Below are 26,866 nucleotides of genomic sequence, written 5' to 3'. Positions count from 1 at the left end.
TTAACCAAAGCATATCTTAATTGTATTTGCACTTAATGTCCATTTATTCAGTCTATATTTTTGCTTTTTTCGATTTTAATTCCCCATACATGTTCAAAATATCCCAATCATTTATAATTTCAGAATAAGTTATATTTGGGTAACCAAAAGCTCCCCTTATTCCAAGTTCTTAGCATATTCTTATTTCCCTTTTCATACCAAGATATGATATCCTATCTATCTAGTTATAATAATGCTTCTATTTCTAGAAATTTATTCTTAACCATATTCAAGCATCTAATTGGTAATATAACATCCCCTCTAATAGGTCAAAGCTTCTATTTCCTTCAGTTTTACTCTAGCTTTCTTCCTTTGCCAACTAACTTTCCAAGTCAGTGCATTTGGATCATCAAATAATTCTACCTCTATTTTTGTGTATATTATTTGAGACAAGAGAAACAATTTAGTTAAAGTATTTTTGGAAGAACTAGCCAGTTGATATTCATTAAACAGCCTCCCTCCTTCTTCAGTTCCCCACAGTTCTGTTAACAGCTTTATCTTCCGTTGCATCAACTCTCCTTCCTTATCCTCCAGTATGTTCTGAAACTTTGGTTTGTAAAATGTCTTTTCCATTTCCAATATTATTATTGTGTCTTCTAAGTCTTCATTTATCTGAGTCAGGTCATTAGTTTCTTCCTTTAGATCCTTAATGTTTGTGTCAGCATTCTCTAGTTTTCCTTCTATTTTCTGGGTTGCTGGTTCCTTCTCTGTAGTTATTTTCTGAGTTTGTAGATTTAAATTAGAAAATTGTTCTTTCTGGTTTTGATGTCACAGAGATACAGACATAGGAAGACGGGGCTCCGTGTTTCATGTTTGATTTCACCCCACTGGGGGTCCCTGGAAAGAGTTGAAAGTCACCCTGTAGAGGCGGCAAGCAAGGAGGGGACCTTTGTTGATCACAGGGGGCACTAGCCCTCCCACTTGATCCGAGGAAGCCCTCCAAACCAGCGGGGGAAAGACTGACTACATTCACATAGCCAGTCAGAAGCTGCTGTCAACAGAAGACAACAAGCACTATCAAGCATAGCAACATGGATGAAACTGGGTGAGACCTAAGTCTCTCTTTATGACTTTAAGACCCTGAAAATCTGCCCAAAGCACTCCCCCCGAGGAGGAGGGAAAGGGAATTTCCACCCCATTCCTTCAGGAAAGCGGTGAATTAATTAATTGGGAAAAAAGGAGAAACCTACAAGACTAATTTGGAATTAATATACATTATATATATATATATATATATATATATATATATATATATATATATATATATATATACACTGTATATATATATATGACTTGGAAATTTGGGGACTAGAAGTGTTTTTAAGACCTTTTTTAAAAAAAGAAAGACTTGAAAAGTTTACAATATAAGTTTTGGATTTAAAAACTGAAAAACAGCATTCATAACATCTAGTGGTGAATTACGGCCCTACAACTTATTTATGCCTAAAAGAAACCTGGCTCAAAGCCCAGAGCTAGATAAGACTTTGGCTGGCCTTGAAGCTTTTACTTTTGAGAATTGCAGCTGAGAAAAAGGAACAGATTTGGGGGCTGCTTATCTGTGTGGCAGAGACAATAATATTGTTCTAAAATTGGCCTGTCTGGACTATGAACACAAATACCGATTTTCAGAACTGTATTGTGGAACTATTTTCCTGTAGAAGAAACATACACTATTGCCTGATATGATGAAACATTTTGGATTATAAATCTTGATTGTTAAACAACCTTTAATTGTTCCTTTTTCTTCTTGGACAGAAAGGATATTTTTCTCATTGGACAGAAAAAATTAAATTTTACTTATATTGCTTAGGGGAGGTTTAAGAACAGCTAGATTGTTGGATAAATTTATAAAGGCTACTTACAAAAAAAAAATGGAGGTTCCATACGTAGCTCTAAATAGTAAAAAAACCCCCATCCTTAACATCTGTCTCCAGAAGCCTCAGTTTGCCATATCTCCAAGAAAATACTGATGAACCACAGAAAGAAATTCTCTCCATGTTGAAATTAATACAAGAAACAATCGCTTTAGCTCATGATGAGATTAAAAATAACACAAAGAATAGTATAATATACATTGAGTAGTCACTTGCACCTGATAATATAAGAATGGCAGGCACCTACAAATCTCTCTTAGCCTTAAATGAGTGCTAACCAAACCAGGCATTTTTGTTAGGGATAAACTGTTTATTTCTTCCTTTTTTCAAATTACCAAATAAGTTTTGAAGGTATTAAATTAAAGCATAATATTTATTTATTCATCATATTTACATAGTCACCCATCTCACCCATCACTCATCAAGTGATTCTGCATGGCATACAGCAAATATTAAACAATATATACAAATTAATATCATTATTAATATTAAAAACTTTAGAATTATAAAAAGCACAAAACTAAAACACAACAACAAAGAGACTGACTGAACAGCAGGTGTTAAATACATGGGAGCCATATGTCATTGTATTTGCCCTGATAGTTTATTTATGATAAGTGATCAAGATGAGTTCTTCTGAATTAAAGCTCCCTCTCACAGAAGTGTTAGTTTTCTTAATCCTCATGCTTGGACATAAAGACAGGATATAAATCAGATAAATAAAGAAATCCTCATCCTCATCCTTACTAGAATAAATAAATAATTCGCTTTCTATTCAAGTTGACACCACAGTCACAAAAAGTGCTACAAGAGGGCAGGATAGTTTATTGGCAGAGCAGAAGGACCTTTCCAAATAAGTATCCCTTTACCCAAAGCCACCAAAGCTCCACAAAGGCGTTTTATATTTCTGTTTTGTAGCACTCAATATTCCTTCCTCAGCAAACTGTGTTTTGAAGGGCTTGCAATTAGAAGTACTTTCTTCTAAAGTAATTATAGGATTGCACAATTAATGGCATAAATGCAGCATCATTTACTCAGAAGTATGTCTCCTTGTGCTTAATGCTAATTCCCAAAGTTCTACCTACTTGAAGACTGGCAGAAAGCTCTGAAAAAGTTATTGACGGTTGCTATAGTAACAACATTTGTATAATCAACAATTAAATGCATTCTCTGTAATGAGATCTGATATTTTCTAGCAGGAGAAGCTAACCCGAGGATTACAGTAGTCATTTTCTTTCATATAAGTACAACAGTTATATTTTAATTTGCTTTAATTGCTTTTCTGTAATTCAAATATATACATCATTAGCTGTATGACAGATGGAATCTGAAGTTTAAACTATCTCAAAATCAAATTATCTATATAGGCAAAGGCAAACTGCTTTTAAGGACAAGGAAGATATATTTCATAGGGTCACTCATAAATAAGACAGAAGTTACTATAATCTTTGGTCAGTCTTGAGGCCTGCAAAATGCTAATCTTTCGCTCACATTAAAAAACTCGACTTCATAGTTTTTTGATTAATCTAAAATGTTGCACATTTCTTTTTCCTAGGGATATGACTATGATATATGTCATTTCCACATAAATTTACCCCCCCCCCTTTACAGAGAAGGGGAAGGGAAAATTAATTACAGGTAGTCCTCAACTTACTATCACAACTGGGACTCAACTTCTGTTGCTAAGTGAGATGATTGTTAAGTGAATCATGCCCATTTTGCCACCTTTTTCCTGTGGTTGTTAAGTGAATCACACAGTTATTAAGCAAATCTAGCTTCCCTCCTTGACTTTGTTGGCTGGACAGGCTGACTGGGAAAGTCACAAACGGCAATCACAAGACCCCAAGAGACAATGCAACCATCACAAATATGTGAGTCACTTATTCCAGTGTGGTTGTAACTTTGAACTGCCACTAAATGAATAGTTGTAAGCCAAGGACTACCTGTCGCACACATACACATTCAAAACCACTGCTGCATGTTGGTCCAACTCAACAACTTGAAGAAGTACATACTTCAACTCCCAGAATTCCCCAGCCAGGCCCACACATCTTGAAGTTGCTGAGTTTGATAAACACTATAATAGTTCTATGTTTCTGAAAATGTATGGTCTTCTCAGCTATGGCCTTTTATTTGCTTGCTAATCAAACCAATGGGAATTGTGATATCCTAGAATGTCTGTTGTAGCCTCCTTAGAAAGGTCAGCCTCACATACAGCATTTCATTTCCTTTTCCTAGGTTTATAAAGGAAGGAGGAGGAAGGACCCTTCACTATCTCCTGATCCCATATTGCTAACGTGCTGCAGCCAGCTTTCCTGTCGCCAGCCTTTCCCTCCATAGTCATTCAGGGGTGCTGGATAGTTGGAGCAGGCTGAGAAAGGCCCCCATCTCCTATTGCATCTGGGTTAAAAGCAAGAGCCACATCAGGATTTAGTCCCTGAGAGGGACTCAAGAGAATATGCATTGGCCAGCCAGCGAAAATATAAACTATAATAGCGTTTAATAGCTCGCATTCTGGGCAATCTCAAGGTCACTTGGTTACACACACTGAGGAACTGCAGAAATTAATCCTGCATCAACATCTATTTTGCAATGGATGACAGAAATCAATTGAGGGTTAATTCACTGGATATGAGTGATGAAGTGCCTCTGAGGAAAAAACCAGGAGCAGTAACAATGCCTAGAGGGAGGCTATTGTTATAATTCATCTTCCCTCCAATGAAGCAGATTATGTTAGAGGTGTTTTCCAGCGGTAGCCCAAGCAGGAGTGACTGCACCAAAATGTTATGCTAAACTGACAAGTGTCACCTTTATCATTCTTTCCTACCAAAGCAAAGATGCCTCATTAGGCATACAAGGACAGAAGGGAACAGAGAAGGCAGATACACTCCTTCCTTGGACCTGCCTGCCATGGCTGAACAGGGCTCAAGCATGGGCTGAGGCTGGCCTTAGGAATTCCCCTGCAAATGTTCTGAGAACATCGCCTTGCTGCGTGCCCCTCGCCTCCTGCCAACACAGAGAAGTAGACGTGCAGCCCTGGAAAACACCAACTGTAAGCCAAAAGGGATTTTGGCACAGAATTAAATTCTAGTTATAATACTGTAGATAAGTCCATAAGGAAACTTTGCTTGCCAAGTATGAAATAAGATGCTTCAGAGGAACAATTACACTGCAGCTTTCTATGATGAATGCTCAAGGACATTAAACCATTAAAGTCCATAAATGGGACCCCTTCTTCCCATTTTGAGGAAATAAAATCAGTTTATTTCCGAAACAGAAAATCTGACTTTTTAAAATTACATTATGTACTTCATGACCTCAAATTTAACATTTGAAAATGTGAATGAGAGTTTATTGTTATTCATAGCATACAGGATGGGTTTATTTGAGGGACAATACGGAAGTCATGTAAAAGAGAGGGTATCATCAATACAATACAATACAATACATCTGGCAGCCAAACTAAGTGAAATCGTGGACTACCGTTAGGTGCATAGTGTTGGCAAAGATGTTCAGTCATATCAGCAATACACACACACACACACACACACACACACACAAACACGAGACAGAGAGGTAGTCTTTGACTTATGACCAGTCATTTAATCACCCTCTGAAGTTACAATGACCTCAGAAGGCTGCTTTACAGTCTATAAAGCACTTCTGGTGTTGTAAAATGTCACGTCCGCCCCCTGTGGTCACATGACCATATTTTGGGCACTTAGCAACTGGCTCATATTTATTTATTTATTTTGGAACAAATTTTATTGGGTTTTTTAATTCTTAAGACAAAGTACTCAGGACACAGCGTGGTGATGGGGTAATCAAACATCCAAAAGCAAAACATATATGCATAAATCAATCAATACATCAAATATTCCCTCTCTTTTCCCCTCAAATAGCATAGTATATTTAAACTAATCCAATTCTAGCTTAAATTTATTCAACCTGAACCTGTTTTAAAGCTTTATAAATTTAAAATACCGTAATCAAATTAACTTTGAATAAAAACATCATCAATTCAGGTATCCCTTCCAAATATATTCTAGCTCTTTAATTTTAACATAAATCTTATTTATTTCTTCTTCCACTAATATCCCCTATTTAAAATAAAATGTTGATCTATCCTATATATATCTAATCATCAATTAATCAATCTCTTTAAGCTAACAGAATAATATCAGACCTTAAATCATTTCAATCCATTAAACAGACTTCAAATTACATCCAGTTAATTATCAGAACTACTAACATCCATGTCATCAAACAAACAGATCATCTTATTAAATTAACTCAATTAATTATTAATTCAATCCAAATCTAAAACACCTCTTCAATTTTCTTCATTCCATTACATAATAATTTTCATACAAATAAACCCATCATTCTAAAAAGTACATTCTTAATATTCTAGATTACCTTTAATCCATTATATAATTAAAGTAACAAAATAATATTAAGCTTTAAATCATTTCAGTTCATTAAACAAATTTCAAATTTCATCCAATTGATTATCATGCCTTATCACATCTATATTATCATACAAAAACATCATCCACCAATTTAAAACACTCCATTGATTATTAAAACAATCCAAATCTAACAAACCACCATTTTTTCCATTCCACTACATAATAATTTTCATCAAAATAAACCTATTATTCCACCAATTACATTCTTAATCTATTTTAAAATATCTATTCTAATAAACACCCCCCTAATTTTTTTCTTATTTCTAAGTCTGAATCTTAATCCTTAAAACAGTCCATAAATCAACAGTGCCTTTTAATCCATTACACATCATTTTAAATTTCTCTTTTCAATCTTATTCTGGTCTTCTTTCTATGCCAGGCAGGTTTCTATAACCAGGCTTCCCTTTCAACCAATAGATCTCTCTTTATTGCTTGCAGTGCCCTTTGAAGCGAAAGTAATCCCCTCCTCTATATTAGGCCTCTGTTTCTCTCATCCTTAAAGTTTCGTTGCTTTAAAGTTTCAAGTCTTAATCTTTGGTTCTTCTGATCCTCAAAACTATAGATGACATGTTTATAAGGTAAAGTCTCTTTTATCTCAGTTGTTTCCCCTTCTAGTAAGTTTTGATTTGTAGAATGTTCAGATATAGTCTGGAGATTGGTATGAAGGTTTGAAGTGGAACTTCTGGTTCTTAACTCTGTAGTAAACTCTTTTATTGTAGCACATATTTCTGCAGTAGCCTCATAAATCTTTTCCAATATAAGTTTGGAGTTTAATTGTAACTGAGCTTTCTCCATATTGATAGTAATTGAAGAGAGTCTCTTTTTTCCTTTTTTGTGGAGGCTGTATTTAATAAAAGTTGAGCAGTATCCACCCCCACAATTCCCACTGCTACATCAGTTTATCTTTTCTCTTGAAAAAATTTGAAGGTCAGGTCTATTCCATCTTCAAAGAATAACCAGAGGTTGCAATATTAGGTTTTCGCCAGTAGATGTCCTCAATAGAGTAAAAAAAATCTTTTCCAGACATCATTTCCCCCCCCCTTTTTCTGTCTTTTAAAATATGATTTGAAAAAAGAAATAATCTTCAAACATAAAGTAATAGTACAGCTCTTAAGAAAGAGTTTTTTTCTCTACCCAAAAAACAGATGAAAATAAAATATAGTTTCTGAAATTTTATTCTATTCTTTTGTTCAACGGCTTTCTTCCTGAACATATAGAAGCTGCTTTTTCAAGACAGGGAAACAGTTCCAACAAAGCTCTTACAGACAAAAAAAGAAGCAAAATAGAGTAAAGAGAGGAGCCCAAAAAAAGTCTCACCTGGATTCACCACGGTGGTTCTCAATTCTTAGATGTTCTTTGACTTGCGGTCTGGAGCAGCTGGGTGGTCGGCCATTTTACTGGCTGATCTTCCTTCTCCATCAGCCCTCAGAGATGGCTCGGACAGGTGGAGGAACTGCCGCTCCTCCGCAGCTGAGTGAAGCCTCGTCAACAGAAGTCGCACCCTCCAGGGTGACTTTTGACTCGCATAAGGGTCTACCAGCGGAGGGAAAACTAGCCAACGAGTAGACGAGTCTCATCGTATGACTAGGGACGCCGCAATCTGGAACCGGAAGTCCAACTGGCTCATATTTATGACCATTTGCAGCGTTCCATAATCAAATAACTGTGATTTGGATATTTTGCCAGTTTCTGGCTAAAACGGAATCAGAATCAGAATGTAAGGATCTACCTCAGCTAAGCCACCCAAAAAAGCAGAACTCTTGAAACAAGCATTGTCTCAAAAGGAACTTTTTTTAGGGGCTAGTGACAGCAGGGAATCAAGGCGAGGTCTGAGAGAAAAACCCGCAAAGCAGTATATTAAAAGCAACATTCAATACTCCTCCCCCCCCCCCAGAGTCTCCGTGTTCATTTGAATCCCAGCCAATCCACAGGTGGCATCGTGTTTTGGTAACCGGTCTTTTTGGCAGGCTCCTCAAGGCCTCTCTCACTTTCATTTCCTTCTGGCTCCAAGCGCAAACCGTCTCTCAGATAAGGGAGAGACGTTCCATCCCCTGGGGGGCATCATAGCAGACAGTGCAAAGCAATCCCAAAAGCTCCTCCCTCCCAACAGAATGGCAGGCCACAAAGAAAGGCTACAGAAAGGCAGAAAATAGGCATAGGGTTAAAATACATTTATTTGGGGACCTGACATAGAATCAGAATAACAGAGTTGGAAAGGACCTTGTAGATTATCTATAGTAGTCCACCACCACCCCTCCCAAGCAGGAGACCCTACACCATTTCTGACAGATGGCAGTCCAGTCTCTTCTTAAATGCTTCCAGTGATGAAATGCCACAACATCTGAAGGCAAACTGTTCCACTGGTTGTTCTCACTGTCCGAAAATTTCTCCTTATCTCTAGGTTGAAAACTGCCCATTTGTGAGAATGGATACACTTAATGACTGTATGATTTGCTTAACAGCTAAGTAATTTGGACTCATGACTACATGATTTGCTTAGTGACCACTGTAAAAATGATAGAAAATGGACCCGGTCACGTGGATGCATTGACTTATTACCGCAACTACTTATGATCAAAATTCCAATCCCAATTGCCTGTGGGTGCTCCAACGTTGGAAATTGTTAAGAAGAGATTGGGCAACCATTTATCTGAAATGGTTTAAGGTTTCTTGCTTAAGCAGGGGGTTGTACTAGATGACCTCCAAGGTCCCTTCCAACTTTATTATTCTGTTATGTGTAGATAGAACTATGATTTGGAACCATCTACAGACTCTGACTGCTGACTTAACTTTGTTTTATCCTGGAACAAATCCTCTTTTGAAGGATCTGAAAAAAGCAATAGGAACCGTGGTAAAACGTCATCCTAAGATAATTAAAGGAAAAAAGTGCCTGCATATTTTTATTAATTAAATTTATGTAAATTCCTCAGGAACTGAAGCATGTATTTGCATATCCAATTAAGAATTTTAGCCCAACCAATAAATACACCCAAGGATGAATTTTTAGATCTCTAGATAAGTAACATACATACTTAAAGGAACTTCCATAGCTGTCCAGGCTCCCGAAGTTCATAACTAAAGATGAGTCACTGAAATAATATCAAAAGTCTTGCTTGCCTGAAGGTTCTGTTCTTATATTAGAAAAACCATTACAGCAATCAAGATTCCCAGCATTACAACACAGGGCACACCGTATCTATAGTCTTCTTTGCTCCAGATCATCCCAATTTGAGTTTAGGTTAAGCTAGTATATTGAAGTTGAATGTCTAGAAGAATATTCTCTTTGAATCCAGACATTCAGTGTCTTCAGGTTAAATAGATTTTTAAAATCTTTGTCCAGATTTTTTAGGCTTCCAGTTAATTATTATGATATCAGCTGCATCCATGCATGTATAGAAAAATAGGCATGTTGAAGATATTACGGTATTATCATGCAACCCTAACCTTCTTGTGCATGCATTAAAGTTGAACAACCTACAAAAGGGGTAGGGTTTGTATCATGATGTCACATCTGCCATCTTGCCTTTTTTAACCAACCACCACCATTGAATATACCTACTTTCATCTTTCACCAGTCCATCTTTTCACTACTTTATTGCTTAATTGCTAAGCAGAAAATCCCTATGGGTTCTAGTCAGTGCTTTTTTTGTAAAAAAAAAAAAAAAGGTGATGGAACTCACACAAGTCATACAACCCATCTTGCCTACCCTACAAAGTTCCATCCAAAAAAGGTGCCAGAACTCCATTCTGAGCATTCTATGACAAAAAAAGCCCTGGTTCTAATAACAAAGGGATAAGAATCATTGCACTGTAGGTATGAATTAGTGACATTTTGAAATTTGCCCTCTTTCTGCTGCCCACCACATTTGAAGATGCCCAAGATTGTTCTTATTTCAAACATTCAATTCCCCTGGCCAGATTTACACAAAAATGGGATGAGGTGAACATAAAAGGATTTCAGCAACTATTTCAACTACCTTTATGACATCTGATGAGACTCTCAGGGTTTGCTTAGAATGCTAGTTCTTCTTTGAGCAATATTATCATAAGAATGTGTCATTTTTTCCCCAAAATTCCTCATTAGAGTCTAAGAAAAAGGAATCATTTATTTATTTTATAAAACATCCTGAATTTTCCTTTATAAATTGCTGCAAAGTTGTAATATGTGATTTTTATAACCTCTCTTATAGAAATGGTGTTATATCTTTTTCCTTTGTCAATGTTTATGAATTAATAATGTTAAAAAACAGAACATTTATTATTTCTGTATTATCATGCTAGGAGATAACAGGAAAACTTTCACTGTGGGCTGGACTCATCACTGACCAGAGTTTGGATAATGAGATATGCTGCCTCAGGAACAACCCAAGAGGAGAGGACTTTGCTGTTCTCAACTGTTCTTGACAGAGGTACCACTCTAGGAAGTGCTCTGGCCCTACAGCTGAAGGCCTGCCTAGGTCATGTATTGGACAAGTTATATATTTTGTATGCAAACTGTGCTCACACGCAGCATTCAGTTTAGCTGGATCAATGGTCAACCTTGCCCCAGCAATTTGTGGCATCTTTGGGGAATCATTTTAGAATATCTTGAGAAGGAGCTCCCAATAGCAATCAACTAGGCCATTGCTTCTAGTGTCTATAATACAGATCTTTGAAATCCCTGACTAATTCATGTGGAGGCAAGGTAGGATTTGCTTCTATTATGAGCCATGGTGGCGCAGTGGTTAGAATGCTGTATTGCAGGCTGATTCGGCCCACAGCCAGGAGTTCGATCTTGATAAAGCTGAGAGTTGACTCAGCCTTCTATCCTCCCAAGGTTGGGAAAACAAGGAACCAGATTGTTAGGGGCAATATGCTGATATTTGTAAACTGCTCAGAGAGTGCTGTAAAGCACTATGGAGGGTATATAAGTCTAAGAGCTATCGCTATGCAAATTTTCCAACTGAAGCATTCATATATAATCTGTGATTCCCATAAAGCCCCATTTGTTTAAGGCTCATGATCCATTTGTCATTAACTGAACATTTTTATCTTTCAAGAAAGACGAAAAAAGGTCAAGCCAATGAAACAAAATAAATCATGCAACCATTTGGCACTTTGAAACTGTCGACGTTTTCATGCATACACTCACCTATACATAGTAATAGAGACGGGACAGGAATACATTGAGTTCATTATAAACTCAGTGGGAACCTCACTTTGACCTTTTCAATGAATAATTTATTACAAAAAGCACATATTAGAATGTTATTCCTAGGGCTTCAGTTGCAGTTTCCAACAATCCTTGCAGCCCATGAAGAATTTTGCCTGTTCTCCGTTCAAAAGAACATTGGGGTAAAAAAGCTTCAACAGCATTTTGTTGCTGCAGTTCATTCCTTTGGCTGAGCGCTGGTTTTTGTCCTAACTCCAGTGCACACGTGGAAGGAGAAAGCAGCAATCCAGAAATTCAGCCCCAAGAAAGTTTTTTTTTCCTCTCAGTGGGAATTCAAACCAAAACAAAGGGTAAAATGTTACATGGGTATATGAGCACAAAGGCATATCGATTTTCTCATACACCACTGAGGTTCATTTAGAGGCACATTGAGAAAATCATGTTTCTCAGTTATAACTTTAATCACAGAAAAAAAAATCCCACAGTCAACAGCCAAGTAAAGAAATATGGCAGATTGCTTCATCAGTGTAGTTATGTGGAAAGACTATGAAACTGAAATGGGATAGTATTTCTTGGAATTATAGTGGAACTGGGGAATTAGAGGCACATCCTTACAGACATCTGTAAAAACTTGGAAGCTATTGTTCAATAATGTTGCTGTGCAAGCATTATTAGTTTTGAATGTCAACTATAGGACTTTTCAGCAATATGTAATCAAAAAAGTTTTTCATTCACTGTTTACAAAAATATTTTATCAGACTGAAAAAGAAAAGATGGCTTGAGAGGCTGCCAAGATGTCTTCAATTCCAAAAGTTGGCAGGCTTATGAAACCCAAACCGTTGCCTCCTGGGATGCTAGCAACTTGAATAATCTAGCACTGTTTTCTTGAAGCAACATACTATCTTGCCTTCGAAATGACCAAGAATATGAATTATCAAGCAGTTTGGGAAAAGGAGGATGGAGAAGATATCTTATCTGCTGCAGAAGTGATTCATATTTGCCAGATCACACAGGTCCTTATAAGGAGAGCTGATGGTTGGAGGAGAATGCCCAAACAAATAGGTCAATTCAATCAATCTCAATTAAACTGCAAGTAAGCTAGCAGCTATACTTCCAAGCATGTCATCTGAACTTGGTGTTGCATTAGCCAAAGCCATTTCAATACTTTGACAATACTCCACATTTATTCCATTCTTCATGTCTTCTGAGAAGATGTGAAGAATCCACACATCCTCTCACTGTTGCTTAAAGATGTCTCCCTAACTTTCTTTAAGGACATGCCTTCTTCTCAACCCAGCCTATAGCTGAGGCCAGTTAATTTCATATTGAACTAACCAAATCTTTAAATGACGTTTTCCATCTTCTCTAGATGCAAGTCCCACAATATGTAGGAACGAGGCTTCTTCAATGGCAACCATGGTCATAATGAGGCAGGGTTGGGATTGGCTCAGTTCTGATTGGCTATTTTTAGCTTCTGCAGGGACCTAAAATCACTACAGTCACTTTTGACATGGTTAGCAGGATTGATCAGGCATTGGTCACCTCCTCATGCAATGCCTAATCAGTGTTTATGCTGATTTCTATAAGTCCCGCAGTCTTGTGCAAGACTGATAAACATGTGGAATAAATACCATGAGTGAGGCAATTTGCAGTCATGATGAATCTACCCAACAGGACCTGACAACAGATCTCCCTGGTATGTTTGCTGTTCGTTGCGGCATTGAAGAGGCAGCAGGTGAAATAGAACTCTCTTTATTGCAAAGGCAAAACTGAAACTAAAAAGCACATGCTTCACCCCTATTTATACACTCAGCTTAGGAGGTGGCAACCAATCAGATTACAGTATTCTACCACTTAAATGCATACTAACCAGTCTGTAGACAGAAAATCTGGCTGGCAGGCCACATGGTCTGCTAACCATTCTTACACAGTTCCCAGCAACCTGTTTCACAAATTTAATTCAATACATTACACCCCTTCCCCCTAGATCTTTGACTCATACAATCCTTGTTGAATTGTACAAAGATTACAGATATTCAAAGGCAAATGGCATACACTGGTACACAAGCATGATGTTACACTGTTTCAATATCAAGCACGCCTAAGCATTTCAGTTTACAAGAAAGCACATAAGTATTCAAGATTGCAAGGAAAATACATAAACATTCAGTTACAAAAAAATACATAAGCATTTAACTTTGCAATGACAAAAATCTTATGTAGTCTTTTAAATATTTCAGTGGCCCTTTTGCCCACTCCAAATGCCTCGGAGCTGCTGCAAGCTCACCTGCCAGGCTCTGTGACCCATCCGATACAGGTAGAGCCAATTCACTGAGGCTGGCCTGTCCCAGTAGACCCGAGCCTGTGTCCAAGTCTCTTTGGCTGGCCTGTTCCGGTAGGCTTGAGCCAGTGTTCCGCGGTGGGGTGGAACCCACCGGATCGGCATGAAAAGCCGATTGAGAGCAATGTCCCATGGACGTAGTGCCTGAGTTAGGAGCAGCCTCATTTGCAAAACCCCCATTCGGCAATCGCAAGGTCCCACTTTCACTGAGAGACTCAGATTCACAATCGCAATCATGTCCCCCCCCCCCCAAGATCAGAGTCAGGAGCAGAAGAATGGCATGGTAGCCTCCGTTGCAGCTGGTCAATGTGCCTGCAAAGCACACAATAGTCTTCCAGGGCCACTTCATATGAAAGCAGCACTGACACCTTGCAAACCACAGCTACCACCCCCAATGCCCCTTGCCCATAGTTGTGTGCCCACACTGGGTCACCCACTTGCAAGTGCCTCGGTGCCTTAGGCTGCGGCACTTGTGAAGCAACCCTGTCTGGATGTAAGCAGTCCAGCTTCATGATTAAGTGTCGCCCCCATTTTAATTCAGCTGGGCTTTTGCCCGTAGAAGTGCAGGGCATTGTGTGTTGGCAAAGAAATCTGTCAACCTATGTTGCCAGTTGCCAATCCTCTTCAAGGATTCCTTGGTCGTTCTGACCATATGCTCTGCTTGGCCGTTAGAGGCCGGGTGAAAAGGAGCCAAAGTGGCATGCCTAATCATATTTGCCCTTAAAAAGGACTGAAATTCTGCAGAGCCCAGATTCTGCAAAGATGCCTCACAGAACTGGATGGTCCTGGCAGTAGTCATAGTGGACAGTGGAATGACCTCTAGCCACTTGGGATGGCTGTCCATGACAATGAGGAAGAGTTGCCCCTGAAAGGGGCCTGCAAAATCAATATGAATCCATGACCATGGGGCTTGTGTTGTTTCTCATCTGTGGACAGGGGCAAGTGGCATCTCTGGCCTTGACTGCTGGCAAATGAGGCACCTGTGGACCTGGGCTTCGATGTCTTTATCAAGCCCAGGCCACCAAAGGTAGCTATGCACAAGTGCCTTCATCTGGACTATTCCCGGATGTCCCTCGCTCAGAGAATCAAGGATTCTAGCCGTCAGTGAGGTCGGGATTACAACTCGGCTACCCCACAAAATACAACCCTTATGAGTAGATAACTTGTTCAAAGTTCCTGAACTGCACCCTGAGTGTGGCCTCCCCCTTGACTTTCACACGGGAGTTTTGGAAATCGGTTAGGACGAGGTTTGACGGCCTGAGCTTAACTCACTTGCTGCATCAACTACAAATTTGCTGGAGTGTCCTTTGGGAAATTATTGATAAGGCGGACCCCGTGTCCAACTCCATGTCAGAAGGAACTCCTTGCAACCTGACTTTGAGATGCAATTTTTCCTTTAATGGGTAGTGGGCACCTATCTAAACATGTTCCTTCTACTCGCGCAAAAGCCCACCCTGTTTTGACTTGGGGACCCCAGTACCTTTCCGAGGCAACTCTTCTGATGAATGTTCTTTCCTGCAACCCATGCTTGCCACATGCCCAGAAAGTTGCTGTGCAGAACCGGCAATCCGCCTGCTTGTGTCGGCCTCCACACCCGACGCATCGAGAGGAAGCGACTGCTTTGACAGATGGATGCTGAGGCCTTCTTTCAGGAGGTTGCTATAACCTAGCGACTTCGTGGTCCGATTCAGAGTCTTCGACTCTCTCAGTGTCCTCTTGGTGGACTGTCTCTGTGCAAGGAGGATTGTTGGAGAGCTGCAAGGCCTTAACAGCTCCATCTGCTGCTTCTTCGGCTGTAATCTCCCTCAATGCATCTTGGAATGAGATAGTCTCTTTTGCAAAGATTTTCTGTTGCAGCTCCCGACTCCTTAGACCACAAACTAATCGGTCCTGCAGTCTTTCCTCAAGGTCTTTGAATTCACACAGCCAGGCCACTTGACGAAGGGCGGCTATGAATTCAGCGGCAGACTCGCTGGGACATTGGTCTTGTTGTTTGAAGGCGTGCCACCAGGCGATGACCGAAAGCTTGGGCTCAAAATGTTCTTTGAGCATCTTCTTAAATTCTGAGTACGCAATGGATTCAAGCGGCACTGGTGCAACCAAGTTCTCTGCGATGTTGAAGGTTGCTTGACTGCAAACACACAGCATCATGGCCTTCAATCTGCCATCTCGAACTTGATTAACCTGCAGATAATTTTCAACTCTTGCGACATAGGAACTCCACCTCTCAGGATGAGCAATGCCGAATTCGGAGAGTTTCCTGATCTTCGCCATGGTGAGTTTTTCATGGCCTTTTCAATGCCTCATGCTGCGCAGGCTTCCATGGGACTGGGACCAGAGCGAATCCTTGGAAGCACTCTCCTCCAGCGTCTCCGTACTGGCAGGATAGAGTGGGGGGTGGGGGTGGAACACCATTCCAACCAAGCGCTTTCTTGACTCAGCTCTTCGAATTGTGGCAGCACGATCCCATCCTCGTTGCCAATGTTATGTTTGCTGTTCACTGCGGCATTGAAGAGGCAGCAGGTGAAACAGAACTCTCTTTATTGCAAAGGCAAAACTGAAACTGAAAAGCACATGTTCCACCCCTATTTATACACTCAGTTTAGGAGGCAGTAACCAATCAGGTTATAGTATTCTCCCACTTAAATGCATACTAACTAGTCTGTAGACAGAAAGTTTGGCTGGCAGGCCACGTGGTCTGCTAACCGTTCTTACACAGATCCCAGCAACCTGTTTCACAACTTTAACTCAATACATTACACTCCCTATTTAGCTATTTTTAGACAGGCAGCAAGAGAGAAAATGAGAGAAGTATGAGTGAAAGACAAGTGATGGAGACAGCAAGAGTGTTGGGGGAGGGAAGAAGGCCACAAGACTAAACAGGGCGATTTTTGCAGTTTTATAACCAATGTAAAGTTGGGAAGGGGGGGTTCAGAGCTAGACCACTTATTTGTAAAAAGGAAAAAAATACTAATTTAGATTTATTTTTCTGAATTTGAAACTTTAAGGGGGAATGCCATATGCAAAGAAATGAAGAGTATGGAAAGCAACAGAGTTATATTTGCTGGTGCTTAATCCTTTCTACTTCTGGTTCTCATCCAAACTAAGCTACCATTTGTTTCCAGTCTTTTCAGGGGGGGAAAAGGGTTTTCTTCCCATTAGGCTCAACACTTGGGGCCTACTCTGATATGTCTTTGCACTTTTCTTCTTCCTTTTGTTAATCGTTCCTTAATCCTTTTTGTTGCAGTCCATTTATTCACACCAAGTCTGAACGGTTGTCTTGAGATCAAGTTCCATTTACTAGTGCAGTGGGTTGCTCCCCTAATCTCTGTTGTATCAGAGCTGTAAAGAACAGATCTAATACTCTCCACAAGTTTTAAGCCCAGTTCTGCAGATTATATTTTATATTTCAAGTTCTGTACGCTTTCTTCTTTTACTATTAATCTATGTGTAACCAGAGGTTATAATAAACTTCATTGCTTTGTCATATTGCATTTCTTATTGTGTTTGGGTTCCTTAGTTAGCATCACCAAGTCTACGAACAGACCACAGAGAATCCTGATATCCCTTGGATCTCTAAGACTTTGCTGAACAGGCACGGTGAAGAAGTTACAAGTGTAAGAACTTTGAGAAAAGGTATTTAACTTTCTTCTTCTTTCATAAAACCATAACTACTGAAATAAATGAAATAAACTATACCTTTATTAAACTTCCTGTTTGTTCATTTATTCATTCATTAATTTAATGCACAGAAACAATTATATAAAACAACTACATAGTGCACAGAAACAACTAAATTTCTGCAATTATTCAAAATGTGATCCTATCTGTTGGGCAAGAATTTCTAGGAGATGTATTCACGGACATGTTCTACAACTTACGGTAAGGAAAATCAGAGCTTTTGGACCAAGCTTGCCTTCCATTCTTCAGTTATGAAAAAGTTAGCTTTCTGACCTGTCCACTTTCAAGTAAAGATTGCATCAAGCTTGGGCTAGGTTTCCAGGTATCCAGGTTCTTCACTTCCATCTTTTCTCTCTCTAATTCTAGCTCTTTCTCTTTTACGTGGAAAGGCACACTGGAGGACAAGATAAGAAAGAAACACAAAGTAATTGCAGCCCAATAATCACAAGCTTAACAGAATAGGTAGATTCAGCATTGAAGCAAACAGGATGTCTCTACCTCAGCTTCAGTTAAATACACCAGTTAAATATATTTGTTCAGGGAAAATATAAGTGAATAGCAAATAGGTGGGGGGGGGAACATTAGCAGTTAGGTGCATTCACCATACTTTTTGTAAGCACATGAAGACAGAATGCCCCCCAAAGCCTGTGAATTCATTGAATTTAAAAAGTTGCATTAATATGGATGGTTGCTTTTTATCCTTATTGTTTCTAAGTCAGCTGCCAATTGTCTACTTATTTTGTTGCTTTCCCCTCCCCCCCCTTTTTTTTTTAAAAAATGCTGTTAGTTTCCCAGAGTCACTTGATGAGCAGTCATATGGATGTAGTGCCAAAGCCACATCTCAGCTTGACATTGTATGGGTCTTTCTAAGAGATGCAGCTAATTCCAAGGTGGGCAACTTACAGTCATTGTCTAACTTTTTGCAATCTGCAGCACCCCTATCCCTGAGTCGCAGAGCAGGGAGGCTGTGGCTACAGGTCTCTTCCAATCCATTAAGGGGGAGGGTCACGTCTTAAGGAAAATTCCTTTTGCATTAAGATACAGTAGAAGGGCAAGCAGGTGGGAGAAGGTCAGTCTCACTCTGAGCTGAAGGCAAGGCAAGGGATAAACCACTTTCAGCACCATTCAGCTGATCAGCAATGAACTGAAGAGAAATGGATTTACTTTTTCTGCATCCCCTTCTGTTTTTTCCCCCCTTCTGCTTAGCTGTTCTTTGCTAATATATTTTTCTGATTCAGGGCATGCACTCAACAGAACAGACTGCTGGCATAACTTGTGCAGCCAGTTCCCCACCACCAACATCACCATCCTCAGGCATCATTTGCTAACAGAACAATCACCCATTACTCTCCTTAATGGGGGGAGGGGGGAGTTTACTTTAGTTAGATTCTGAGAATGGCAGGTGACTGGCACTAAGGGTGGGTGTAGGGGGATGATCCTACTTGATATAACTCCTCTTCTGTGCCTGTTACCTATCTGGCTATTTCTGAAAGTGCTACAGACTTAAGTTTGCCATAAACAGGTTATTGGACTTTTGGTAGCCAAGGGCTGAGGAGATGAAGGAGAAGGAGTGATTGGTAACAAGTAAGCTCCATGCAAAGTTACTACAATACTGCAAATGACAAACAATGGTAATAGTGAGTAACAACCAGCTCAATTCTGACCTGTGACTGTCATTAACCACAGAACACACACTATAGCAATCTTCCAGAACTGCAAAATAGTGATTGCAGTGATTGGCAGTGAGTCATAAAAATCATCATCAGCTAGAGTGCAATTAGAAAAATAGTCCCTAGCCTAGGAGTATTTTCAGAGCATGGGCAGAAAAGATGGCCAGTTGGTGGAGTGCTGAAGGTGCTGGCTAGAAAGCAAGAAACTGAGTTCTAATCCCATCTTAGCCATGAAAGCCAGTTGGGTGACTTTGGGCCAGTCACTCTCTCAGCACAACCCACCTTACAGGAATGGCCTCAAAGGAAGAGCTGCTCCCAAGGCATCAGTCAGTTAAGTGGGACTTGAGCCTGGATCAAGAAACTTATTTGAGAAAACATCTTCAATAAGCCCCTGCTTAGCTCACACAAAGATAAAGTGAGGGAAGGGGAACCACATTCAGATTTGCAAGATTATGTTTAAAATGGTCCTAATCTACATGGCTTTGGTTTCTTAGTCTGATCAAGTTTGTAGGTTGAAAACAAGACCTAACAAGAATTATGGAAAATGCTGTTTTGGAGAAGCCAGGTGTCCAATCCATCCAACGGTCAAAATAGCTAGAGAGGCAGGGGCTATATGTCCACAGCAGCCTGAAGGGGCCAAAAGGGATCAACAATCCAATTGTCAGCAAAATATGTTAGATACAGAAAAACTGTTGGAAGAAGGGAAATGCTATTTAAGTGTTTTAAGCTGCCCACGGAGGTGCTGGAGATGCCATGAAAGCAATATCATTAAGACAAGGTAGTTGATATGATTAGGGACAAGCAAAGAAAAGTTTTAAAATTATCCCTTTCCCAGATATATTTTCCCCAAAACTATTTTCCCTAACTAATTAGCAGCAAGAGGGACTGCCACTATTAGGACCAAAAATCAATGGAATTTAGATGGCTGCATTTTTATTTAGGGTGCAGTACAGAGGGAGATAACCAACTCTGTTGCCCTCTAGTGGCATGATGGTAGAATAAGAATACAGTAAGACTGAACTTGAAATAAATCATTTAAAAAAAATCTTCCCACCCAATTTTAAATCTGATTAGCCTAGTTCAGTGGTGGCGAATCTTTGGCATGCGTGCCAGAGGCGGCACTCAGAGCCCTCTCTGTGGACACACCCGCCATGCCCCAGAGATGGCAACTGCCCCTCTTCAACCAGCCGCCCACTAACTCGGCAAGGTTCCACATGGCCGGATGCATCACAGCACGGCTGGTTTCCTTCCCCCCCATCCCATCCCTCCTGGCTTCGCATGCTCTCCTTTTCCCGGGCACGACCCACTGCATCACTTCCTCAACTGTCAGCTGGCATAGGCCACTTTTCTGAACTGCTGGCGGCAGGTTGTGGAGCCCCAGAGTGTGCCAGTCAGAGGCTGGCAAGCTGTGGCTGCTGACGGACATGTTGGCCCCCATGCGCTCACTGGCCTCTGTGTGCGGGGGCTGATGGTGTCCGGCAGCAGCTGCCCTGGCCCCACCTTGCCCTGTGGAAATGGCATCCCTGCCCTGCTTCGCCTCACCTTGCCTCGCCTCACCCCACAGGACGAGCCTCCTGCCCACTGCCCCACCTGCCAGAGACCCCCTGGATCTCCCCCAACCCTGCCCAGTCCCCACAGGCATCCCTCCCCACAAGCAACATCAAGGTGACCATGCCCATCTTGGCCACATCCACCCAGTCTACCATGACCACAGTCACACCCACCCAGTGGGCCACGCCCACCTGGCACCTGGCGATAAATAAGTGGGTTTTGGTTGCAGTTTGGGCACTCAGTCTCTAAAAGGTTCGCCATCACTGACCTAGTTCTTTCCATCAATAATCCCTACATGTACCTAAATACTTTAAACTGTCTGAAAAAGTCCTTATGTCAGTTTTAATATCCTTGAAGAATGTGCCATTACAAAAAATGGCACTATATTCTGTGTATCTGAGAAGAAGAAGAAGAAGAAGAAGAAGAAGAAGAAGAAGAAGAAGAAGAAGAAGAAGAAGAAGAAGAAGAAGAAGAAGAAGAAGAAGAAGAAGAAGAAGAAGAAGTTCAGAAGGGACCTTGGAGGTCATCTAGTCCAACCCCCTGCAAAGGCAGCAAACTTTATACCATTTCAGATAAATGGCTGTTCAGTCTCTTCTTAAAGGTATTGAGGTCAGGCTGATAAGTCGATAGTTTCCTGGATGCATTTTTTCCCTTTTTTGAAGATGGGAACTACATCAGCACTTTTCCAATCCTCTGGTAGTTCCCCAGTGCTCCAGGATCTTTAAAAGATATAATTCAGTGGTTCTGAGATCACATTTGCCAGTTCCTTCAAAACCTTGGGGTGTTGTCCATCTGATCCTGGCGATTTGAACTCATCTAGGATGGACAGGTGCTCACTTATCATTTTCTTGCCTATCTTAACTTGTGTTTCTAATCTGTTTTTTACGGTACTGTTTTTGATAGGTTGGACTGTTTTTCCCCTTTCTGTAAAGACAGATGCAAAAAAAAAAAAAAACGAGTTAAGTAGTTCTGCTTTCTCCCTGTTGCTTGTCACTTTCTTGCCATTTTCTCCCACTAATGGACCAATCATTGCCTTAACTTTTTTCTTGTTTTTTACATGTTGAAAAAAGCCTTTTTGTTATTTTTTTACTTTTTGTTGCAAGTTCATTTTGAGCCTTAGCTTTCCTTACTTTATCTTTGCAGGCTTGGGCTATTTGCTGATATTCTGCCTTAGTTATGTGCCCCTGTTTCCACTTGTTATACTTGTCTTTTTTGTCTTTCAATTTATCAGAGAGTTCTTTATGCAGCCATGCTGGTTTCGTTTGAGAGCTGTTATTTTTCTTCTTTGTTGGTATTGTGCTAGATTGGGCTTTTATAATCTCACTTTTCAAAATTTTCCAAGCTTCTTGAGTTGTTTTCCCCTTGAAGATTCTCATCCATGGAATCCTTCCCAAGCTCTCTCTAAGTTTGTTGAAATTAGCTCTCTTAAAGTCCAAGACTCTAGTTTGACTGTGTTATATTGCTTGTGCTTGCATAATGTTGAATTCCAACATTGCATGATCACTCCCCCCCCCCCAAGATTCCTATGGCTTCAACACCTTCTATCATTTCATCTTTGTTAGTAAGAATTAAGTGCAGTATGGCTGATCCCCTAGTTCCCTTCTCTATTTTTGGGGAGACAAAGTTGTCTACTAGATTTGTCAGGAATCTGTTTGATCTTCCACTTGGTGCAGAGTTTGTCTCCCAGTTGATGTCAGGGTAATTAAAGTCCCCCATTACTATTGTGATGTGCTTCATATATACCTTAGTTAACTGACTAGCAAAAACTTCATCTATTTCCTCTGTCTGATTGGGTGGCTTATAATATACACCTATGGCAATGTCATTTTTCCCCTTTTATATTGACCCAAATGCATTCAAGACAGTTTTCATCATTATTGTGCTGTATTTCTGTAGAGATATAGTTATTTCTTATAGAGAGAGCAACACCACCTCCTCTTTTATTTGGTATGTTTCTTTTAAATAATTTAAATCCCCCTATCTGTGTGTTCCATTTGTGGGTTTCATCCCACCAACTTTCCATAATGGCAACAATATCATATCTGCCCTCATTTACCTGAATTTTAATTCACCCTGTTTATTGCTCATACTCTGTACGTTGGTGTATAGACATTTGAGTCCTTTATGACTGATCCTGTGTTTACTTTCTATATAATCTGTGTGGTGCCTGAGTTCCCCTATTTTCTTACCACCTGTTTGATTAGTGCACTTGGTATAGCACTCACTATTAAAAACTTGATTTTGCTTGACAGCAAGGTTGATATTCTTGTCCACACACACATCTATGTTACATGCACTAATAACCCTATAATTTTTAGACTGCCAGGGACACGAATGTCCTGTATCAATTAACTCACTGTCCCCATTGTTCAGTTTAAATATTTCTCCAGAAAATCTGTGAATTTAATGCCAAGTAACACAGTCTCTTTCTTTGATGGATGCAAACCATCTCTTTTGTACACTTTTTCATTGGACCAGCTGCAGACATCATGACTAATATAACCAAAACCTTTCCCTTTACACCACTCCTTTAGCAAAATATTGAATTCTGCCAAATGCTGGCCTTTTCCATTTTGTTCCTTATACACTGGCAAAACCTCTGAAAAAGTAAGCCTACAGCCTATCCTGCTAAGTTTCTGCCCCAAGCTCCGGAAATCATTCTGCACAGAAAGTACATCTTTTTGGGACAGATCGTTAGTGTCAAGATGTACAATAGCCTCCACATCACAGTCCTTGCTGGCATTCTTGATTATTTTAGAAATACGCATCTTGTCCCTGTTGGCAGTAGCACCTGGAAGACACCTGACCTCTTTCATAACCTCTGCAGCCTTTCCTAAACTTACATCCCTTATCATTGAATCACCAACCAGAAGGTGGCTCCTCTTTTTGGATGCTTGCTCTTCTTGCATGACTGATGTGTAATAACTAATTCGCATTTTCCCCTGTCCAAAATAAGTTCTTCATCTCAGACCATGATCCCCTGTTTATTTGAGTTATCATCATCACAACTACCTTGACCTGTCTCCTTAGTATTCCTATTAAGGTCAGCAAGGGTACTTTATCTTTTATGCAGGGACATGGCGAAAGCTTGGTGTTTGTAGTTCACAGCTCTCACCCTGCCAAATCCCACGGTTGTCCATACTGCCCTTCTCCTGCAGGATCTTTGTTGTAGAGGGGGCTGATAGCGCAGCAGCTCAGTAGAGCAGAAGGGCTGAACTGGACATCTAATTTCTGCCTGAAGAGCACAGATTACAGACCCTAGATAAAATGAATTTTAATTGTTTATTTTATTTACATATAAATGCCTGTACATGCATAGTAAGAAACCTTAAAGACTGGTCTAAGAAACTGAGGGAGTCCAATGAATTAATCAGAATGCAGCCAAATGTCACAGCCTCAGTTCTGTGTGCTATAGCAGCCCAGCACTAAGGCTGGCCATAGCAAACATTGTCAAAAACTGTGGCTAGAACTTCCGGTTCGTCACACAGCCGCCGTGGATGGTTGGGAGAGTTGCTCTCTCTCCCCCATTCAGTTTTGCATCACTGGGGGGCCCTGAAAAGGGCAGAAAGTCACCCTGAAGAGGCAACCAGCAAGGAGGGGCTTTCGCTGGATCCCGGGAGAGCAGCAACTCTTCCGTCAGACCAGGCAATTCCTCCAAACTGGTGAACAAAAGGACCGGCTAGAAATATGGCTCGTCCCTAGGCTGCAAACAGCCAAAGTCACACTACCATCTGGCAACTTCAAAGCAGTATGGACAGGACTGGGTGAGGTTTGCCTCTCTTACATCCTAACTACTTAATTACCTGCATAAGCTGCTAAAGTACTTTCCCCCCTGTGGTGAAGGAAGGGGGATTTTAGTCCTCCTTCCAGAAACAGCAGCTATCAACCACTTGGGAGTTTAAAATGTTGGAAAAATACTGAGATCTTAATTGGAATCCTATTTCCTAAAATTGGTGGATTATAAGATTTGCAATTTTCTGCTCTCTCTATATATATTTCTTCCTTGATTTTTATTCTAATTACTATTGAAGATTTGGGGGGTTTTCCCTCTTAAAATAGAGTGGGGGAAAAAAAACCTAAAAAGATCCAACTAACTCTAAGACGTAACCTGCTATTCTCTAAGAGACTTGTTGACAGCTTTGAAAATAGACAAGATAAAAAATAACCTTGAAACACCATCTGCAAAATTCAGCTCAGCTCCCCATTTGGTGGACTTTCTGACTGTCAGTTTCTTTCTCTTGAGTTTAATATATTACAATGGAAGGAGAACAGGAAAGATTTCTTCTACAGAGGAAGTATAGGAACAAATTCTTTGTATGTTAAAAGCGATGATTCAAACTCTACTTATGCAAGCTCTGGATATACAAACTCAAACTATGACTTCAATCAAAGAATTATCTATACAGAATTCTTTAGACAAAGTGAAACAACCAAATGTTATGACAGAAGACTTAGATGCTCAACAAATACAGACAATAGAAAACACAAAAAAAAATTGATAATAGAGAACAAGGAAAGGGCGTTTCTTATAAACCAGAAGGAATTTGAAGATAAACAAGAAAAACAGATGAAAGAGAAGATAAATACTTCGGGACAACTGCATCAAACTGGAAAAATAAAGAGACTACCAGCTAAATCAAGTGTTCTTAAGAAAACATCAACAGGACGTTCTTATCAACATCAAACAATAGCCACAACAATATAAGGAGATTTTTTTGATGATTTAAAGGCAAAAATACAAAAAATGACCTGGCAGAGGAAAAAAGCTAGAATAAGATTGAAAAAGATTGGGGTTTCTGATCTATATATGAGATTTAAAATAGAATATATCTAAATAGATAGAATATGTATTCTAAACACAAGACATTGTAACGATTTGAGATAAAGAAAATTCTAGTCATATAAAATCTAGAAATATGTTGAAATAAGAATATTATATTGTCATTAGATGGGTAAGATAGAGGGTAGAAGTTATATATAAGGTGTGTATTTTAAATATTAGAATGTATGAGCAATTGGGATAAAGGAATTGTGTTTAATTAAAACTTGGAAAAATTAAATATTAAATGTAATCTGAATGTCTACAAATAATTAAGATTTGAATTTAAGATGTTGTTATGAGTTGAGACAAAGGTTAAGTAAAACTTAAAAGTATAAGTACTAATAATTAAATTTGTATATGGGTTTGTGGTATAAATGTTGGTTTATTTTTAATTTTTTTTTCTCTTTCTGGAAAGGAAGAAAGGAAGGAAGTGAAAGGAAGAAAAGAAAAAAAATTATTAGCTCCAAATGTGAGATAGGAGACTTAGAAATTGGGATCATTTAAAACCTGGAAATGATAAAGATTAAACGTTAAACTTAAATATCAATGGCAAGTTAAAGTTAAGAAAAACGTACTAGGTTATTGTCTAAAAGGTGGAATGTCAAATTAATTAAGATATGTATAGACTGAAGATTATTGATGAATATTAGAAAAGTGTTTTTTGTTTGATTAATAGAATAAGAACTGTATTGGTTTGAACATGACAGTAGATATCATGGGGGAAAGAGAGGGAATTAGTTTGTTGTAATAATTTGAGATTTGTACTGATGATATTCAAATGTAACAGAATTATTGTGCTCAGCCACCACGCTACTTTTCAAATATATAAATGTAATACTGCAAAATTAATAAAAAAACTTGAAACTGAAAAAAAAACTGTGGCTAGAGTTGTGCAGGATGAACTGGATGATCTGCACACATATTTTCATGTTATGCAATTTGCCACTTCAAAAACAAATTTTATTACACAGTCAAACATAAGGGGCCTAAGAAGTGTGCAAATACAGTTGCTATCTTGAAATTTGTGTTGTCAGCCAAAATTCTTTGTAAGTATTACCTATTTTCTGGATTCATTTTCCTGACTTTGGAAGAGGCTTTAGCCACAATGGGGAGGGGCGAGGGTGGGGACAATCTTGCGTCCTGGAGTTGTGGGTGCTTCATCACTGGAGGTTTTCAAGAAAAGATTGGACAACCATTTGTCTGGAATGTATAAAGTCTCAGGCCTTGGGCAGGGGGTTGGACTAGAAGACCTCCAAAGTCCTTT

The 26,866-nt window shown here is 39.6% G+C and overlaps 1 protein-coding gene across 4 annotated transcripts in view; it reads right to left on the bottom strand.

Moving 5' to 3' along the window:
* Positions 1–17,588: 17,588 nt before the first annotated feature.
* The window catches only part of EVA1A (eva-1 homolog A, regulator of programmed cell death), a 79,979-nt gene continuing 70,701 nt past the window's right edge, over positions 17,589–26,866 (bottom strand). For all 4 annotated transcript variants that reach the window (XM_039326318.1, XM_039326319.1, XM_039326322.1 and 1 more), the window contains one exon: positions 17,589–17,953. In XM_039326318.1, the coding sequence (XP_039182252.1) occupies positions 17,809–17,953 (145 nt within the window). In that variant the 3' untranslated portion in view covers positions 17,589–17,808. The remainder of the gene's footprint in view (positions 17,954–26,866) is intronic.

Source organism: Crotalus tigris, unplaced genomic scaffold (genome assembly GCF_016545835.1).
Source record: "Crotalus tigris isolate CLP2741 ecotype Arizona unplaced genomic scaffold, ASM1654583v1 scf7180000024340.7048381, whole genome shotgun sequence".
NCBI classification, from domain to species: Eukaryota; Metazoa; Chordata; class Lepidosauria; order Squamata; family Viperidae; genus Crotalus; species Crotalus tigris.
Note: the sequence above shows the minus strand (reverse complement) of the source record. Positions and strands in the feature narration are given on the sequence as shown.